The 19,767-nt window shown below is 40.5% G+C and overlaps 1 protein-coding gene and 1 long non-coding RNA gene across 3 annotated transcripts in view; both read right to left on the bottom strand.

The window, feature by feature from the left end:
• The window catches only part of CHPT1 (choline phosphotransferase 1), a 31,594-nt gene extending 13,107 nt beyond the window's left edge, over window positions 1-18,487 (bottom strand). For both annotated transcript variants that reach the window (XR_014145877.1, XM_006731300.2), the window contains exons 1-3: window positions 18,025-18,487; window positions 4,903-5,050; window positions 4,464-4,605 (exon numbers count right to left, since the gene is read on the bottom strand). Coding sequence is in view for 1 of the 2 variants with exons in the window: in XM_006731300.2 (XP_006731363.2) it covers window positions 4,464-4,605; window positions 4,903-5,050; window positions 18,025-18,297 (563 nt within the window). In the remaining variant the exon portion in view is untranslated. The remainder of the gene's footprint in view (window positions 1-4,463; window positions 4,606-4,902; window positions 5,051-18,024) is intronic.
• LOC145721886 (uncharacterized) lies at window positions 9,929-17,845 on the bottom strand. Its single transcript, XR_014145880.1, has 3 exons — window positions 17,415-17,845; window positions 13,003-13,186; window positions 9,929-10,026 (listed from the first exon to the last, which is right to left on the bottom strand). It is a non-coding gene; the product is annotated as an uncharacterized LOC145721886 (long non-coding RNA).
• Window positions 18,488-19,767: the final 1,280 nt, after the last annotated feature.

The following is a 19,767-nucleotide window of genomic DNA, read 5'->3' as shown; positions in this document are numbered from 1 at the left end:
GACTCAGAGCCAGCACTCTTTCTACTACACTTAGAGTCATTATCAGAGTTTTGTGCTCTTTTTCCAGTAACAAGAGTAGAATTACATTAAATTATCTGTAATTTTCCTAGGTTATGACTAGTGACCAGAAGCAACTAGGAAAGCTGGTAGGGAACAGAACAAGCTTTCTCTCAATGAACTAAATGACCCAAATGAGGATTGAGCTAGGAACCTTGGTTTCACATATGCATCATTCATACCACAGATTTTAAATTAAACTCAAAGCTTCATTCTCCCTCTCTGCCTTTTAAGGATAAACTAAATAAATGACAATTCTTGAGTCTGGAAGAAAAAAGCTGAAAGGATAGATAAAAAAGAATAGAATCACTTATCAAATACTCAAACATCTGAACTGTGAAGAAACAGTTGAAGCTTGAAAAATATATTAGACAAATAAGAGAATATTCTGTATAACAATTTACAAACTTAGAGAACTCAATAATGGGTCCAAGTTTTGGATCCAAAAAAAGCCTTTAAAGGATATTGGGGATATTGTGCAAGTATATCCTTAATCCCCAGTTGTTATCATGGAGGACAATCTACAACAGTGTTATTCAAAGTGTGGTCCAGGGTTTGTAACCAGTTTGCAATGAGATAGGTTCAGAAATTGAGAGTAAGCATTTCAAAACTTCTATGCTAATTCGACAGAGTAATTTTGTATTTGTTGAATTAAATGAAATATTGAGGGCTGTATTTTGTAAGTTGGTTTTTGTTTTTTATTTTTAAACCACATGTTATTAGTCCACCATGGATTGAGGGTAGGGGCAGAAACTAGTCCTTTACCATAAAGTTTTTTGAGAAATGAACCTAATACCATATGGAAATTCTCATGCTTTTGAAATAAAATTATCACCAAGTCTAAATGTCCACAGGTAAGTAACAAAATAGTACATAATACAAGTAAACATTGGACTTGGTTTAGGTTTTAAAATTAAGCTTTAAACATTGCTCTATAGAATTGCACAAGGTACTTGCTACAGGAGAGCAAACATGCTATAAATAAGATATGCCTTATTTCATGCGGCAAACATTAATATAGAGACAGATTTTAGCTGTAATCCTATATTATGCTAAGGAAAATACTAATTAATGTGTCACTGATTTATTAAGAAAAATCTTTAACAGTTGAAAATTATAGTTAAGGGGCGCCTGGGTGGCTCAGTCGTTAAGCGTCTGCCTTCGGCTCAGGTCATGATCCCAGGGTCCTGGGATCAAGCCCCGCATCAGGTTCCCTGCTCCGCGGGAAGCCTGTTTCTCCCTCTCCCTCTCCCCTGCTTGTGTTCCCTCTCTCGCTGTCTCTCTCTCTGTCAAATAAATAAAAATTAAAAAAAAAAAAAAGGAAATTATAGTTAAAAATACTTATTAATGTTTTAGAGTTTAAATGATCTAATTCAAGGTAACAAATTCATACTGGCACTGAAATCCACATATTTTCAAAAGATAAAACATGTTACAATGAAAACATCCACAAGTAAAATAGAATAGTTTTTCTATTTCTCTTCTGTATTCCAATAATATAAATACTATAAAAATTAAGCCTCTCAATAGATGAACAAAGAAGATATCACACACACAAACACGGGAATATTACTCAGCCATAAAAATGAACAAAATCTTGCCATTTGCAACAACATGGACAGAGCTAGAGGGTTTTGCTAAGTGAAAGATGAGTCAGAGAAAGACAGATACCATACAATTTCACTCTTTTGTCGAATTTAAGACATAAACGAACAAAGTAAAAAAGAGACAAACAAAAAAACAGACTCTTAATTAAAGAGCATAAACATGATTACCAGAGGGAAGGTGGGTGGGGGGATGGGTGAAATAGGTGATGAGGATTAAAAGTATACTTATCATGATGAGCACTGACTAATGTACAGAACTGCTGAATCACTATATTGTATACCTGAACTAATATAACACTGTATGTTAACCATACTGGAATTAAAATTTTTTTAAAAATTTAGCCTCTCAAAAAGTAACAAATTTTCAGGAAATCCATCCAAGCCAACAGATAATTGATACTGACACAGTTTGTAAGCACTGCCAAAGGCGTGGCTGACGTCCTACATGTAGATCCTTCTTGTAATGTTAAGCTGAACCATCAATCTAGCCTACTCAACCTCCATGATATTGTTGACAAAGTGAAAAAAATATACTACTTAGGATCTCTGCCATCCAGTGTTAGTATTTAATTAATTAATTAATTTGGGGGGGAGGGGCAGAGGGAGAGCGAGAATCTTAAGCAGGCTCCACGCCCAGCATGGAGCCAATGCAGGGCTCAATCTCACAAACCCGAGACCATGACCTGAGCCAAAATCAAGAGTTGGACGTGGAAGCCTAACTGACTGAGCCACCCAAGCACCCCACAGTGTTAGTATTTTAAATGGCTGCCCACCCCCAGCACTCAGGATCTCTTCCTGCCCCTACATGCTGGGGACTCAATCACAATAGTCATTTGCCTAATGTTCTAAGAACTTTCTTTCCTCATGCTTCTGCCTAAGGTACTTTTACTCCAATTTGTCTGGCATAGTCCATCCACAAGTAACTCATCTTTGTATGTCCAGTTCTAGGCACACATTAGGTTCTCAATCAACAGCAAATGAGTGTAAAATTTACAACTAGGCCAGGGTGAACTAATTCATTTCAGAAAGATTTTTAATGAAGTTAGAAGCCAAAAAGGTAAATGTTAGTCATTAAATAGTAAAAACATTAATAATTAACCAGAACACTGCATTATTATACTACTCTAGTTTACCATAGCAAGTTCAGCCAATTAAAATGCATTAGATTTTGCAAAGCTACTTTTCTATTTTAGCATATCTTAATTTATAAATACATACAGATTCTTAATTTCACATAGTTGCCTTGAATTTTTAGCCAGGCTTTTTGATCCTTGGGCTCTTGATCAGTAGATAAGGAATCAGCTAAAGACTCACGTTTTCCATAAAAGCTTTCTTAAACAAATTCAGCCTACAGTTACCTTCTTACTTAGGATTTCTTCAGTGCTTATGGAAACCTACAGCAAGTCATTTTACACTTGGTGATGGACTGTATTAACAATGTCACAGGAGTATTATCTCATCCCTTTAATACAGTGTACTATATAGCTCCTAAAACAGGGATTTTTTTTTTTTAAGATTTTATTTATTTATTCATCAGAGACAGAGAGAGAGAGAGAGGCAGAGGGAGAAGCAGGCTCCCTGCTGAGCAAGGAGCCCGATGCGGGACTTGATCCCAGGACCCTGGGATCATGACCTGAGCCGAAGGCAGACGCTTAACCATCTGAGCCACCCAGGCGCCCTAAAACAGGGATTTTTAAAAAATGCATTTAAAAATGCAGAATCTAACACATTGCTGATCTCATGGGTCTAAACAGCAGTCACTAAGAATATTGGGTTTGGAATCAAACAGATTTGAGTTTTATCCCTCACTCTATACTTATTAGCAGTGTAAGAAAGTTACAGAATCTCTGCCTCATTTGTACAGTGGAGATTAATGTGAGGAATAAATGAGATAATGCATGTAAAGTACTCAGTATAGTGCCTGAAACATGCAAGTGCACGTAGCTGCAATTACCCATAATTTTCAATGTGATGAGTTGCCTAAGGCCTTCCCTCTGTTACATGATCCACAGATTTGAGCTTCTCTCATTTTTATCATCATCAGAGGTTTTGGATTTTTGGGTTTTTTTTCCAGAGCTGTCTCTCCTATGCAGCAATAAAAGAGGGGCCAAAAAGAATCAGTAGACGTGGGAAGGCAGAGCTGAGAATGAACCAATGGCAGATAGTTCCTGAAGGATCAGGCAGAGAGGGAGCTAATGGAAAACAGAAAGAGTATTGAGCTCCTGCTTCATGCACTGTTTCCTGGTGTCTAAGAGGCATCAAACGCATATATATCATCTAATGTTTAGCTCTAACATTTTCAAGGTGCTTTTACACTCACCAATTGCCTACCACAACTGAAGAGTCTCAAAATTACCTGTTGTTGGTGACTGATGTAATGGGTGCCCCTTTTTGGGCACATGAAGATTTGACCAAAAAGGACCTTTAGATTCCATATGTCATTATTTTATTATATAAGTCAAATGTTGTTTACTTAAGTACTGCATATTCTTTTTCTATATTATTCAGGTCCCTTATTTTTCTTTCTCCTGTATAATGTAAGCTTGGGTTAGTAAGCTATTGAAGTGGAGAAAGGGAGAAAAAATAAAATTATTATCAAATACGTAGCTATTTATAACATGCAGAATACCTATAAGACTTAAATTAAGGTGTAGCATTTATGGATGCTCCAATAATTTAAAAGATAATTTAAATTTCCTGATTGAAGCTTTGTCTTTCTTATGGATAAATAAAATATAAAAGATTGTGAAAATAAACTGAACTATATTTTAAAATGTACAACTTAAAAAACATACTTACTTTCCAAACCTCAACACGCCTGAAACATAAGTCTGCCAATGAGCACAATAAAACATGAACATCCCAATAAAAGAGCAGAAAAACAACCAGTCAGGATGAGTTCCTAAGCGCACAGCAATTGAAGCTCCAACTGCCATAAATACTGAAAAAAATAAGGTTTAAGAACCATTAAGAATTAAAAATAATTAATGAAATAATTGCCATGTATTGTTTAGAAATACAGTTTTAAAGTATGTAATCTTGGCATTACAATAAGGTACACTAAACAAAATTAATTTTTGAATATACTTTCAAAATACACTGTGCAAATTTGCTCCCAAATGTACACCTACCCAAAAAGTTGACCATTCAAACAGCTCAGTTCATTTTAGTTTTTGAGCCATCAGCAAAAAATAAAAAATAAAAAAAGAGAGAGAGAAAAAAACCTTCACTAACTTACCTGTTGAAAGAGAGTCACAACCATGGTCAAAAAGTTCCCCTAAAGGAGAACAAGAATTTGTTCTTCTGGCTTGTTTCCCATCAATAGCATCCAGTGACTGGTAGATAAAGAGTCCCAGTGCACATAAAAGGTATGTCCAGTATGGTGCCTAAAAATAAATGTAAATAATACTATTAAATGACAACAAGCTAGCTTCCGTTTGAAAACAGTTCAACCTAAGCCAATTGACACATTTTCTTGTGTTCTCACCTTATATCACCTCCGAGTGTTAAACATTCATAACCCTCCTTTTGCAGATGAGAACTAAATTGAAGAATCAAATGAACTGTTCTAAGTCCTATGGGTAGAGGGACAAAGAAGTCCATATTGTGAGAAGCACAAAATTAAATGAGCAAAGATTAGGACCCTGATTTTAGTCCTAATCCACAGCTCTCTCAATATGTTATTTACAATATGGCACTAGATTTGAAATTATTCAGTAAGATTTTGCTATGAAAAAAGATCTTAAAGACAAATCACAGACTTCTTCCATTCATGATGGAGTATGGGGACTGGATCTATTTCTCCCCCTCATATAACCAGAAAAGCAGTAAAATAAATGAAACAAGTTTTCAGACAGTGCAGGCAGTGAAGCACTGTGATCCCTGACAGGGGGAAACAAATGAGGTGAGCCCTGTAACTACTCCAGCTTAGTACCTACGGGCAGTTTTCAGACCACAGTATAGGAATGTGGAGCCTGAACAGAGCCCAATGATCTTGCTCTGTTGAGGAGAAACGTAGCAGAATTCAGGAAGGTCAAAGCAGCTGGGATTTGTGGAGCACAGTACCAGAGAAAAGAGGGACACAAGACCTACAGAAGGGTACCTTTGAGTCTTTGGCTGAGAAGTGACCTGTGCCTGAATGAGATAAAACTATTAACCAAGGCCAAGGAAAGAAACACTGAACAGCAAAAGGCCACATAATTCTTGAAGGCCACACAAAGCTGGGAATTTTTCATGTTCCCACTAGGCACAGCAGAAAGACTTTGTAATACCTAGGACATTGGGTAGAGTTCTCACAAGTGTATTGCCCTAGCAGTGGAGAGAAATTAGCCTGAGACTAAAGGCCTCTTGGAAGAGTCCTAACAGACATAAAGTCCAGCCTAAAAAGAACCCAACTGATCCTATTTAACTCAACTATAACCAACACAAAGTACGATATCTTAAAGGGATTAAAAAAAAAATCTAGTACCCAAAGATATAAAATTCACAGTGTTTGGCATCTAATCAAAAATTACCAGTCATGCAAAGAGGCAGGAGAATATGATCAACAACTAGAAGTAAAATCAATCAATACAATCAGACCCAGGAATGACAGAAAAAATGGAATTAGATGGAATTAGATGAGGCCATTAAAAGTTATTATAAATACACTTCATATGTTCAATAAGGTGAAGGAAAACATAAAAGACTCGGGTGAAACCTGTAGATATTAAAAAACAGTATTTGAAATGTAAAATATACTAGATGAAATTGGACAATGTAGAAAAGATCAATGAACTTGCAGACTACTGATGGAAACTATCTAAAATGATGCACAGAAAGAAAAAAGACTACCGATAATTGATCTGGGTATCAGTGACTGGTGGGACAACAGAAGCAGTCTAACATTTTTATTGGAGTCTCAGGGGAGAGAAGAGAGGGTTGGACATGAAAAATGTAAGAAATAATGGCTGAAAGATTTCCAAATTTGATGAAATTTATACACTCGCATATCCAAGAAGCTCAACAAACACCAAACAGAATAAGTATTTTTTAAAAACCCACCAAGGCACATCATAATCAGAAACCAGAGGAAAACTGAAACATTATATACAGAAGTGTGGATAATACTGACAGAGGAAAGAGTCTGTAAACTTGAAGAAAGGTGAATAGAAATGATGCAATTTGAACGAGAGAGAAAAAGATTTTAAAATGATCATTCTTTCTTTAAGCACTTTGTAAATATACTCTTCTTCCTCAGGGACCTATGTGATGATAGGAATGGTCAACCCAGATTTCTTTTCTTTTTTTAAAGATTTTATTTATTTATTTGAGAGAGAAAGAATGAGACAGAGAGAGAGCATGAGGGGGGGCAGTGTCAGAGGGAGAAGCAGACTCCCTGCTGAGCAGGGAGCCCAATGCGGGACTCGATCCCGAGACTCCAGGATCATGACCTGACGCTCAACCAACTGAGCCACCCAGGCGCCCCTCAACCCAGATTTCTATGTCTTAGAGAGGAAGTACAGCAAAATTATTAAGAAGTAGGGTTTTGAAGTTAGATCTGTGTTTCAGTCCTTGGCTCTGTCATTTAATAGCCAAGTGACTCTGGGCAAATCACTTAACCTCTCTAAACTGTGGTTACTCACCTGTAAGATATGAATACTTATAGTTGTTATCAGATGAAAAAATTCTTAGATAGTTTTTTACACAGAGCCCGACACACAGTAAGTGCTCAGTAAAGGTTAGCTATTCTCACTAAGTCGTTCTGTATACTTTCAGTGGCAAATATAATTTTTAAAATACCAATCTATGTATGGTTTATGGGGGAATTCTACAAATATCCAATCAACCTGCTAACTCATTCCTCAATCTTTCTAAGTAAATAGAAGTTTACTCTGAATTAACTTTAATAAAAGTTTCATCATTTGTTAATATTAGATGCCCAGTATTAATGACCACGCTACTAATTGCTTAAAAGGACTTATTGAGTCTCTTCCAGTTAAAAGACAAGCAGTATAAGAAATAATTTAAGAATAGAAGCAACCTGAGTTATGAATATGCATATTAAAATACCACAGTCAAAGAAACCGTAAGTGTTGGTGAGGATGTGGGGAAGAAGGAATAGTTGTGCACTGTGGGTAGGAATGCAAACTGGTGCAGCCACTGTGGAAAACAGTCTGGAGGTTCCTCAGAAAATTAAAAATAGAACTACCCTACGACCCAGTAATCATACTACTGGGTATTTACCCAAAGAATATGAAAACACTAATTTTAAAGTATATATGCACCCCTATGTTTATAGCAGCATTATTTACAATAGCCAAATTATGGAAGCAGCCCAAGTGTCCACTGGTAGATGAATGAATAAAGAAGCTGTGGCATATATACAAGGGAATATTATTCAGCCCTAAAAAGAATGAAATCGCCATTTGCAACAACATGGATGGAGCTACAGAGCATAATGCTAAGTGAAATAATCTGAGAAAAACAAATACCATATGATTTCACTCATGTGGAATTTAAGAAACAAAATAAATGAACAAGGGGGAAAAAAAAGAGATAAACCCAAAAATGGACTCTTAATTATGGAGAACAGAGGGTTACCAGAGGGGAGGGGGTTGGGGGGATGGGTGAAATAGGTGACAGGGATGAAGGAGTGCGCTTGTTGTGATGAGTACTGAGTGAGGTATAGAATTGTTGAACCTGAAACTAATATAACCCCGTGTGTTAACTATGTTGGAATTAAAATAAAAAATTTAATAAAAAATTAAAAACTTAAATGTCACATTCAATTCTGATTACCATGCTTTTAAAGGCTTATCTGCAAACTATGAAACAATTAAGAGGGAGCTAAAAAACAGAATTGATAAATCATTATGACAGTATAAAAGTGGAGAAAGCAAAACAAACCACCTAGAATCTTTCTTGAAAAAATCCCAAAGTGTTTGGAAGAGAACAATCCCAGTGACTCTTTTCAAACTAGTAAATTCTTACCCATTTTTTCCTACTATGAAAAATTATATTGTTTTAATTCTGATAACCAAAAGCGAGCAAAGTTATATTTCAAATCTATGTAAAATTGGAAATTGAAGTTATTAAAATTTCTGGAATGACTAAAGTCACTTATCTAATTTCCACCAAGCACCTTCCCCCTACATGACAGACTTCTAAAAGTACATCATCTACCTGACAGGTATTCCATTTCTCCCTTCTATGCACAGAACCTTCTTATACTGAGACACTGGAGCCAAAGTCCATGTTAAAACCTTATTTCTGACCTCTGATTTGGGAGACTGGCTGCAGGCAAATCAAAAGGTGTTAATGGAAATCCATACTAAGATAAATTTGGTCACTCCTGGACACCACAGTTGAGGGTGGACTCTGCCCCTCATTTGGAAAAAGGAAAGGAAGACTGGTTCACTAGTTTAAAACTACTTTATTAGGATACTGGAAGAGTTAAGATTTAGAGCTTAATTAGGTAAAGAGTGCAGGGGAATTTGAACAAGGAAAAGAGAGAGGAGTTCTTAGCCCAAATGAAGGTTGAGGCCTGGAAAATGCAAGGTTTACTCATGAGTCAGTGACCAGATCCCTGTTTCAGGATCAGAAGGTCAACAGAGAATCACAGCAATCAGATTGGAAATGTAGTAACATTATCTTAAACAGTACAACAAAGGGCATTTTTCAGCATTATTTTATTTGATACGGCAATCCACAGAGACAGGACAGTTATGTTCTTTTTATTAAAGTCAAAAGTAAAACTTAAAGAAGGGGTGATGACATCCCATCGAGACGAGTGGCCAGACTGGGCCTGGGAATCAGACCCGGGTCTCCTGCCCTGCCTTAGGATAAGGGATCCATCATGCCACAGGCTGCAGAGACCTGGGTTCTTACTTCACAGAGTACCTTTTCCTTCAAACCTGCTGAGAAGCACTCTCCTGCTCACACAATCCAATTTCAAATGTAGTGAGCCTAAGAATATGGCTGTGAGCCACGGGGCCAAACCTATCTTTTCTTTTCCCTGATGTCATCACCTCCACCCCCACCTGAAAGCTATTAAATTAAGCCTGCAAATTGTCATCTTCTTGGGGCACCTAGGTGGCTCAGTTCGTTAAGCATCTGCCTTCGGCTCAGGTCGTGATCCTGGGGTCCTGGGATCGAGCCCCGCATCGGGCTCCCTGCCCGGCGGGAAGCCTGCTTCTCCCTCTCCCACTCCCCCTGCTTGTGTTTCCTCTCTTGCTGTCTCTCTCTCTGTCGAATAAATAAATAAAATCTAAAAAAAAAAAAAAAAATTGTCATCTTCTTTTCTAACCTGTTATCTCTGCAAAACCATCTCCAGGTTGGAGATCCACTGGCCAGGAACCACAGGACCCTTCCTTCCAGGAGTCTGCTCAAAACAGATGTAATTACAGAACAGACTCCAGGTTGAAGGAGGCTCTACAAAAGCCACCCCAACTCATTTCATCTTTTCATGTGGACTTATTTTCAAAAATTTAAACATAAGCATGAACAGTCAGGCTTAGATTACGCATTATAAAGTCACAAGCAATTTATCAGAATACTACTATAGAAGGAACCTAGTCAAAAAAGTAGAACTTCTCCAGGTAATATTAGATTCCTAACATTTAAAGTTTTAAATTATATAATGTTCATAGTATCTACTGTATCTTTTAGGATCAGAATTTAAGAATATGTCATAGGAAGCTTTCCAGGTCAACCATCAAGAGCTACATCAATCTTTTAAATGATGACATGTATTCAATTATGTGGTAATATCACACATAATAACTTCACTAATAATGAATCTTTCATTATTTCATGAAAAATTATTATGGAAGTTTATTCTAGAAAACAAAACTATTACTAAGAATCAATCATAACCCCTAGTCGTTTAAAAAAAAAAAACACTAATAAATTTAAATTGCTTTTCAGTTACACCACTAAAAAAGAGCCGTATAAAAGTAAGTTTTGGGTAAATTTTACTTTTTCGGTTACTTGAATTATAGGATGCTATTATTCATTTTACAATTAGAGAAACCAGAGTTCTGAACCAGACCATATGGCAATTGTTCTCATTAAAAATAACTCTGGGTCAGAGAGAACACTCACATATAAACCAATTATTTATCCTCTTTTTTATATGTGGGTCTGAATGAGCACACATGCATCAGGAAAAGGAAGAAAAGACTTAGAAAGTGATCAGTGAGCACATCTCTGCTCACTGGACAAACTTCATTTACAAGCGTGGACCTTAAAATACTCAGTTTTCTGGAACACATACTTGGGTCTTCTGTAAATGAAAATGCTAGACTAGATAGTCTCCAAGGTCCCATATTTCATATTAGAATATAATTCTCTCAAGGGTATGAGGCATACTATCTTGTTTTTAAAATCTGCTGTACATACCACAGAAGCTAAATTACTAGGTGATCTAATTGTTCCTTATCAGGTAAAATGGTTTCCAAAGAGAAGAATTCATGCCCTGGGTTGTTCCTGCAGAGTGGTTAGAAGTGTGCAGTCTAGGGCGCCTGGGTGGCTCAGTCGTTAAGCGTCTGCCTTCGGCTCAGGTCATGATCCCAGGGTCCTGGGATCGAGCCCCACATCGGGCTCCCTGCTCAAGGGGAAGCCTGCTTCTCCCTCTCCCACTCCCGCTGCTAGTGTTCCTGCTCTCGCTATCTCTGTCTCTGTCAAATAAATAAATAAAATCTTTAAAAAAAAAAAAAAAAAGAGCGTGCAGTCTGGGACACCTGGGTGGCTCAGTTGGTTAAGGGTCTGCCTTCAGCTCAGGTTGTGATCTCAGGGTCCTGGGATCAAGTCCTGCATTGGGCTCCCTGCTTCTCCCTCTGCTTCTCTCTCTCATGAATTAATAAAAAAAATCTTTAAAAAAATAAAGTGTGCAGTCTGGACTCCATCTGCACCCAGATCCTTGCTTTCATCACTAGCTGAGTATGGATGAGTTACTTAACCTTCCAATGCCTCTGTCTCCCTTTATCAAACATGAAAATAATCACTCTTCCTGTCTCATCTGAAAATCAAAGTATTACAGGGAAAGTGTTGAGAAAAGTGCCCGGCATGTGGAAGGAGCTCAGTAAGTTTTAGTTGTTGTTATTACTGATACCACAAAGACAATTTTAGATGATTCATGGGTCAACTTTCATTTTAATAATTATGTCTTTATTTTAATATATTTTGGAAATATTTTAACGTATTTAAAAAAGAACTAGCATTAAAAAAAGCTAGCATAGCTATCACAGCTATGACTTTATAGATATTAAGGCTGAGAAAGAGTCCATGTCTTTTTTTTTTTTTTTAATTTTATTTATTTGTCAGAGAGAGCACAAGCAGGGGGAGCAACAGAGGGAGAGAGAGAAACAGACTCCCTGCTGAGCAGGGAACCTGATGTGGGTCTCAATCCCAGAACCCTGGGATCATGACCTGAGCCGAAGGCAGACGCTTAACCAACTGAGCCACCCAGGTGTCCCTGAGTCCACATCTTTAAAAAGGAAGAGATTTAAAGTTGATGTAAAGAAAAATAGTAAATAAAAAATAGTGTATATATAGGTAATACACAAAAGTAAAAATCTCCCCAAATTAAAATCTAGGAAATATAGGAACTATATAATGCCTATTTATATAAATTTTTATACTTAAAAAAATTATCTCTTTGCTTTAAATGGCCTTGGGTGTGAGCTGACACATATGCAAAAGGTATTATATAACCAGTAACAAGTGGGTCAGCTGCTAACAGGGAGATCTCATTTATCCAAACAGCAATTGACTTCTCTCTCCATAAAAACAGAAAGTGCATTTATAAGAGGTAGGAAGAAAGAAAAGTAGAAGAGGGGTCATGAAATGTGAAAAAATGTAATGCTATGTGGTGTTAAAAAGTGGATTTTTTTAAAAAGAAAATTCACGGCGTTTCTAGTTGACAAGGAATCTGACAGCCCTGTGATACGATGAAGAGGTTGTTTACTGTGCGCCTGTGGCTGATGGGGCACTTCCTTGTTTACAGAGGGAGGGTTCCCAGCAGGCCTAGAAGTTTCCAAGAGCAGCTGGTGGTCAGGAAGGGTAAGATAATTCTCAGTCACCAATCAGGAAGGGGCCTAGGGGCTTACTGGTTTCAACTCAGACCTTCAGGCTTCAGCTATGGTTAGGAGCCAGCATTTGAGAAGAGCATACCCATTTTCAGGAAATGAAGCAGGTTACAAGTAGGCAGCTTATACAAATGCAGTTTGACCAGCAATTCAGGACCAACAGGGCTCTCTCCTGACTTTAGAAATTACTTTGGAAAGGTAACTTTCTTTTTATATTTTGGGGAATAGTCCTTTTTTCCTCTTTTTTGTAAACCTTCTTTAGTACTTACTAGAGTTCTTGTTGAAAAGGCCAGTCTCTCACTGTGCTCAGGGAAACCAGAAGGGAGAGGGGTATGAAGAGAATCCTTGGGTCAGATGGATCATCAACATCAACTGTACTGGGTGCTTTCACATCTGTTCTGTTCTTTAAGTTGCAAAACCCAAGTGGTCAGAGCCTCGGCGCAGGTCAAAAGTCTAAGGAGGAAGAGCTTATATAATCAAGTATAGGAAAACCATAGGAATCAAAGGGACAAGCCCCAAAGCAATTACCTGCAGAAGCTCCTTCCAGCCAGAGCTGGGACTGTGGTGAGGCCAGTGAGCCACCTAGGCTTCAGAAGTTGAGGCTGCATTTACCCTCAGGGTCAGGGTCCTGCATCTGCCTCTTTAAGTCCTGAGGCCTGAGTGCCTGCTTGCCTCATTTTAGTGACTTCCCTGCCCCACTTTCTAGAATTTTCACCTCTGGAAAGGAGTTGGAGTTTATATTTTGTTTTATTAAGAGAGGCCACTCCCATACAAGAGTCCTGCCTTAATAAATGATGCTTGATAAGTTACTGAGCTGGTTAAAAGAAAAAGAAGACGGAGATAAAAAGTAAAAAAGGAAATACTAGATTTTGAAGAAACCAAACCCAAGGAAAACAATCTGAGTAGTAATCTAAAGATTATTGCCTTTTCTTATCATTCCCCAACAAATAATTACAGTGCAAAGGCAACTATAATCTGAATTATTTCAATAGGGAACAAACCATTTCTTAAGGTCTTTCTGACTTCCTTAGAAAAACTTCCTTTTTGGTTCAACTTTCTATCATCATTAACAAAATAAATATATTAATGCCCTCTGACCTGACCCTATGCTAGGTATTTACTTGCTATAATCAATGACACTGGTGTGTCATTGAGGATGTCACTAGGCTAGAAAGAACTAGATTCAAATCACTGAGTTTTCTTATATACAGATTTAGGAATTGCATTAAATAAGCTCTGAAGTCCTTCAAACTGTAGAAGGCTGTGATTCTATTTTTTTTTTTAAAGATTTTTTTTTTTTTTATTCATTCCAGACACAGAGATACAGAGAGAGAGAGAGAACATGAGTAGGGGGAGAAATAGAGGGAGGGGGAGAAGCAGGCCCCCCGCCGAGCAGGGAGCCCGACGCAGAGCTCGATCCCATGACCCTGGGATCATGACCTGAGCCGAAGGCAGACGCTTAACCACCTGAGCCACCCAGGTACCCCGGCTGTGATTCTATTTTAGGATTAGGCAGGAAGGAATGGGGGCCAACGACTCCATGTAGAGTAGTATTCAGATAGAAATGCTTCATCCAGGTGAAGAGGGGGCAATTCAGTTCCTCTTTTCTCTAGTAGCCCTAACTCTTGCTTACTCTTGTTAAAATTCCCAGGACAAACAACCGATAAGTATTTAATCCAAGACCAGCTTAAACTGAATAAGGGTGGAAAAACATCACCTCCCAAGATGACATTTCATTCATGCCAGCAATAATTTAGTGAATATTTACTAAGCCTCTGTGTTGTGCAAGGCGTTGTGCAGTGCAGAATGTACAAATGGGCAATCTCTGTCTGAACTTAAAAGCTGGAAGGTTGTCCTGCTCAGTAAGGACACACATAACCAAAATGAAATGGAGAAGTTCCGCCGGAGACCTACAAAGCCCCATGGCTGAAGCATAGCATTCTGGCTTGGAATCCTGGTCTCCATTTAAAGCTATGTACCCTGGGACTCCTGGGTGGCTCAGTCGGTTAAGCGTCTGCCTTTGGCTCAGGTCATGATCTCAGGGTCCTGGGATAGAGCCCCACATAGAGCTCCATGCTCCACAGGGAGTCTGCTTGTCCCTCCCCCTCTGCTCTTGCTCTGTCTCTCACTTTCTCTAATAAATAAATAAAATCTTAAAAAATAAAATAAAATAAAGCTATGAACCCTGGAAGAGGTTAATTTCTCTTCAGTTTCCTAATCTATAAAACGGGGATAATAACAGTACCCTTCATAAAGTTGTTGAGAGAATTAAATGAGACAATAGGCTAAAGCACCTTAAAATAATGCCTGATACATAGTTAATACCCAGTAAATGTTAGTTGATATTGTTATTTTTATTGGATTTTAGAGGACTGACTCTGGAGAAGGAAGAAAAATTTTATAAGGAAGTCATGTTAGAACTGGGCATTGAGAGATGGAAGGAGGACAGGGGGAAGGAAGGGGAAGGAGAAAAGAGAGGGACAAAAAGAAATCCTTGCTATAGCAAGTAGTTAATTTGGCTGGAGTGGAGAGTTCCTTAAAAGAATGGTAGCATGACATGCAGTTCAGAATACCATTGTAGAAAAAAAGAAAAAAGAAAAAAAAAAGGAACACCCATTGTAGAACTTAATATAAATCATTTAATTTTTTCTATTAACTTCCCTTCACCCCCATTTATGTCCTAGAAGTTAACATAGTAGTTAAAAAAAAATAGATGAAGTGTTATTATTAATATAGATATATAGTCAGCATTGCATTAGGATTACATCCCATATGGGTACATAAGCCTAAACATCTAAATCCAAAACCTTATGTATTTTTCCTAACCCTTTCTGGAAGCAATCTGTCAAGTTTGAAAAAGCACTAAGAATCCTTAAGTCTAAGAATCAGAAAACACATTCCAATCCAGGTTAACATCACTTAACCCTACGGGCCTCAATTTCCTCTTAATAAAAACGTATATACTACTATTACTTCAGGATGGATGGATAAAAGAAATACTAAAATGGTGGAAAGGGCATTCTAGGAAGGGGAAAAACTTGCCAACCTCCTTGGGTGGATAAAACACAAAGGCAACAACGGATGTGAAAGCATTTTACATACCTGATAAATCTTATATAAAACATAAGGAATTTTTCCTGCATACAACATAGACAAAGGCAGGAACACTGGACCAGAAGGTGGTGATGTGTTGTAAATATATATATATGTATACACACACACATACACACATAGGCTTTGGGGTCAGATCGACTTAGATCTGAATCCTGTCAGGTCCACTCATTTACTAGCTCTGCGACCTGAAAGCAAAGTAGCTTGGACTGCTACACTTCTTTCCTGCGATTGCTGGGATTTTATCAAACAGGCACTGTGAATCCTGTAATGGCTTGTCCCCTCACCGCTTCAGCCACTTAGAAGCATGTGCAGGAGGATCTAATGACATACATTTCAGAAACTCTTCTCAGTTTCATCTTATTATTTTAACTCTTATTCCTCCTTTTGGGGCCATTCTGATTTTCTGATTTCACTTTTTTTTTTTTTTAAAGTGTCTGAGATTCCTGCCCTCCCCAACCTTTTTTTTTTTTTTTTTTTAAATGAGGCTGAGCCTAAAAATTAATCATAATTTTACCTCTTCCATCAGGCCCCTCTTGACACAACTGAACAATCTCCTGGACTTGGTTGTGTGTCCTGGTTTTTAAGTGCTCAACAAATGGTCCTTAAATTAATAATATCGACAAGGTCACAGTTCCACTGCCAAGTATCAGAAACACCCAAATGCTGTTAGCCAAATTTAGGCCTAATAAAAACTAAATTTTATTATACATTGTCAGGACATTTTTAATAACAGTGGTATTTTTAATGTGTTGAGTAATATTTTAAATTTGTTGGGCAAATTGCCATTTTCTACATTTCTCTTCAGGTAATACAGTATTTGATCCTCACTGTATCCTTGTGAAATTGGTTTGGTAGGCATGATTTTCTATTTCACTCATGGGAAAACTGACCAGCAGGGAGAACCCCAGCCTTCCACTTCTAAACCCAGTGCTCCTTCCATTCTAGCACACATCTCTAGGCCTCAAGGAAATTCTGTAAACAGGCTGCAAAAACCAAAAACTAAAGAAACTTACTTTTTGCAAACAATATGGAAATGAATAACAATGGAAACATCTGCCAAGAACTCATATGTAATAAATATAACCATCGATTGGCAAGATAGGTTTAAAACGTCGGCTCCATTAAGTATTTTTTTAAATGGATGCATAGCATGGAAGGCATAAAATATTTCCATTGTATTCCTGCTATTCAGCCTTAATTTGAATTAGTTCCCCACAGAACCTATACTCAAATATGATTATAAAAGGGATTTCACTATTTGGAGGGCAAAGATAAGAAAGCAGTGTCACAGAATGTGCAATGTGATATTTATCTCATGTACTCCACATTAAAGCTAAAAATTCGAGTGAACCCCCTTGGCCTCCTATCCTGTCCCGAGCCCACGGGGTGCGGTGCTTCTGATTAACAGTTGTCCAAAGCCCACGTTATTTACTCTTATTTCGGACACATACGCATTGCTAATAAAATCTGTCGGCTTTTGTGATCCCTGCGTCATGATAATAAGGATTATCTCCTTGCTAATACCTTAGTGTTTTTTTGCATGTCAATGAAGCAAAGAGGAAGTTACCTCTTCGAAGTAACTTTCTTTGATCAGTGCTACCAGTAATTTCAGGATCACCAGCACAACCTTGAGAAACACGCGACTATAAAAGTGTCCAAAGGATAACTCGGGCTTGGCCAACCCGACCTCAAGCCTGGTGCCGTGCTGGGCGGAAACTGGGGGCGTTCAGTCCCCAGTGTGCAAAGTAACCGACGGCTTGTCCATCTCACAGCTTGGCGCCGGACCGGGTGGAGGCCGGGCAGGCGGCCCCCGGCTCTCAGTGGCCCGGGGGTTGGCTGGAGTGGACCCGGGGCTGAGGCAGTGACCTTGACAACCCCTCCGCCGCCCGGGGAGGCTCGGTGTGGACGCGGGGCTGGGGTAGCGGCGCGTCAGCCTCCAGGCGGCCGGGGGAGTCTCGGGGCGGACGCGGCGCAGGGCAATGGCTGTGTCCGCCCCCCCGCCCCGGGACGGTCGCCGCGCAGGGGTCTCCCCGCTCCCCCGGCGCCTCCAGCGGCGGGACAGCGGCGCACTGGGGCGGGGTTGGGGTGGGAGGGACGCGGGGATCCCGGGACAGCAGTTGGGGATCCCCCCTCCTCCGCGGCCGAGGCGCGGGCCGCGGGCGGGCGGCGGGCCCTACCTCCTCGGTGGCCGTGGGGCAGTAGGAGATGAGCACGAGCGTGGTGAGCAAGTTGATGGCCAGGCCCAGGAGGGTGATGGAGTTGGGGGCCATCCACAGCGGGATCCACTGGAGCAGCCAGGTCCAGTAGATCTGCAGCGGCGGCTCGAACAGCGAGACGCCCGCCGCGCTGTAGCGGTGCTCCTCCAGCCGCCGCAGCTGCGCCGCGCTCAGCGGCTCGGTCAGCGCCTTCAGCCAGCGCGGCGCGGGCCTGCCCCCGGCGCCCGCCGCCATGGCCGCCTACGGGCCCCGCCGCTGGGAGGGAGCGCGGCCCGTGCCGGGCGCCAGGGCGGGGAGAAGGTGGAGGGAGGGGCTCGCGGGCCAGGGCCTGCGCTGACCGGGTGGCACTAGCCGGTCGGGCCGGCTCGGGCGAGGTCGAGGTCAGGCCGGGCTGCCCCAGGTCCCGGGGCCCCCGCCCCCAGAGCGGCCCGGCCGCGGGTGCGACAGCCGGGGGAGGGGGTGAGGGCGGGGCCTCGGAGGAGGGGACCTAGGGGAGGGGTTGGGGAGAGTATGGCGAGGTGTCAGGGAGGGTTGGACCGGCACTCGCAAAGCCACCAGGTCACCATAGGGTCCCACAGACAGTAACTTTCTGGTTGGCGTGCCAGGGACTTGACTTCCCCAAGGGGCTGATGCACTTGCCTCTAAGGTTCGATTCTTCTCCAGGGACGTCTGGCCGCGCTCCCGTGATTAAAGGCTCCTCCCAGGCTGGGCAGTTAGAGGCTGGTTCCTCTAACGTGTGGTCTTGTGCACAGCTCTGTTCTAGTGTGGGTGTGCTCTGGCCTTTGGCTAACCACTGCAGGACCACGCTGCCTGCGGAGCCCGGGAGGAGGGGGAGGGGGTTTTGTGAGAACATGAATTTGCACGTCTTGGGTCACTGGCCTAATGGCCCCATCTGTCTGCCCAGAAAGAGGTCCTCCTTGAAAAACACACAACAAAAACAATTCTTCCAACGCTGAGGACAGGGCCCCTGCCATTTATTAGCTCTAGAGAACGCTCACTGGGGGCTCAAGGTTCAGGGTTCAGAGACCAAGGTGTTGAAACGAAAAATCAGGACTTGGAAACATTTGCTGAAAAGGGGACTGAATGGTTGAAACCCAAATGCCCCCCCCCCGCCCCGCCTTTTTTTCAGAGCATCCAATACCAGTAACAATGGATATTTTTACACGCAGCCTTCTCTGGGGATAGAGGACACGGATCCAGGCAATGTCCTCCCACTGCAGAGTGGACTAAGCACACTTTGCCACACAATGGTAGTTCAGCAGCCCCTTACCTCACAATGCACCCATTTAGGCAGGGGACACCCTGTCATAAACATATTGCACAGCCTGAGATAAGCCTGCCACTTGCCTTTTTTTCACTTCCTGGTTCTGATCTTTATGCAATTTTCTAAGGCATAGAACAAGCTCAGAAACTGCTTTCGAGATAGTGTGTTAAGCAACGTCTATCAGCAGTTGCAGTTTGTCCCACAGGATTCATTACAACACCTTGGAGAGGAGTCAGCAAACTACTACCCAACCCACCACCTGTTTTATAGCCTATGAGCTACATGGCTGAAAAATGGCTGAAAAAATTCAAAAGAATTTTTTTGATGTGAAATTATATGAAATGCAAACTTCAGTGCCATGGATAAAGCCATGTTTATGCCTTACATATTGTTTACACTACTTTATCACTCCAAAAGCAGAGTTCAGTGGTTGTGACAGA

The sequence above is a fragment of the Leptonychotes weddellii genome, chromosome 5 (genome assembly GCF_054177405.1).
Source record: "Leptonychotes weddellii isolate Sample4059 chromosome 5, ASM5417740v2, whole genome shotgun sequence".
NCBI lineage: Eukaryota > Metazoa > Chordata > Mammalia > Carnivora > Phocidae > Leptonychotes > Leptonychotes weddellii.
The sequence above is the reverse complement of the archived record's forward strand: the minus strand, read 5'-3'. Positions and strand labels throughout refer to the sequence as shown.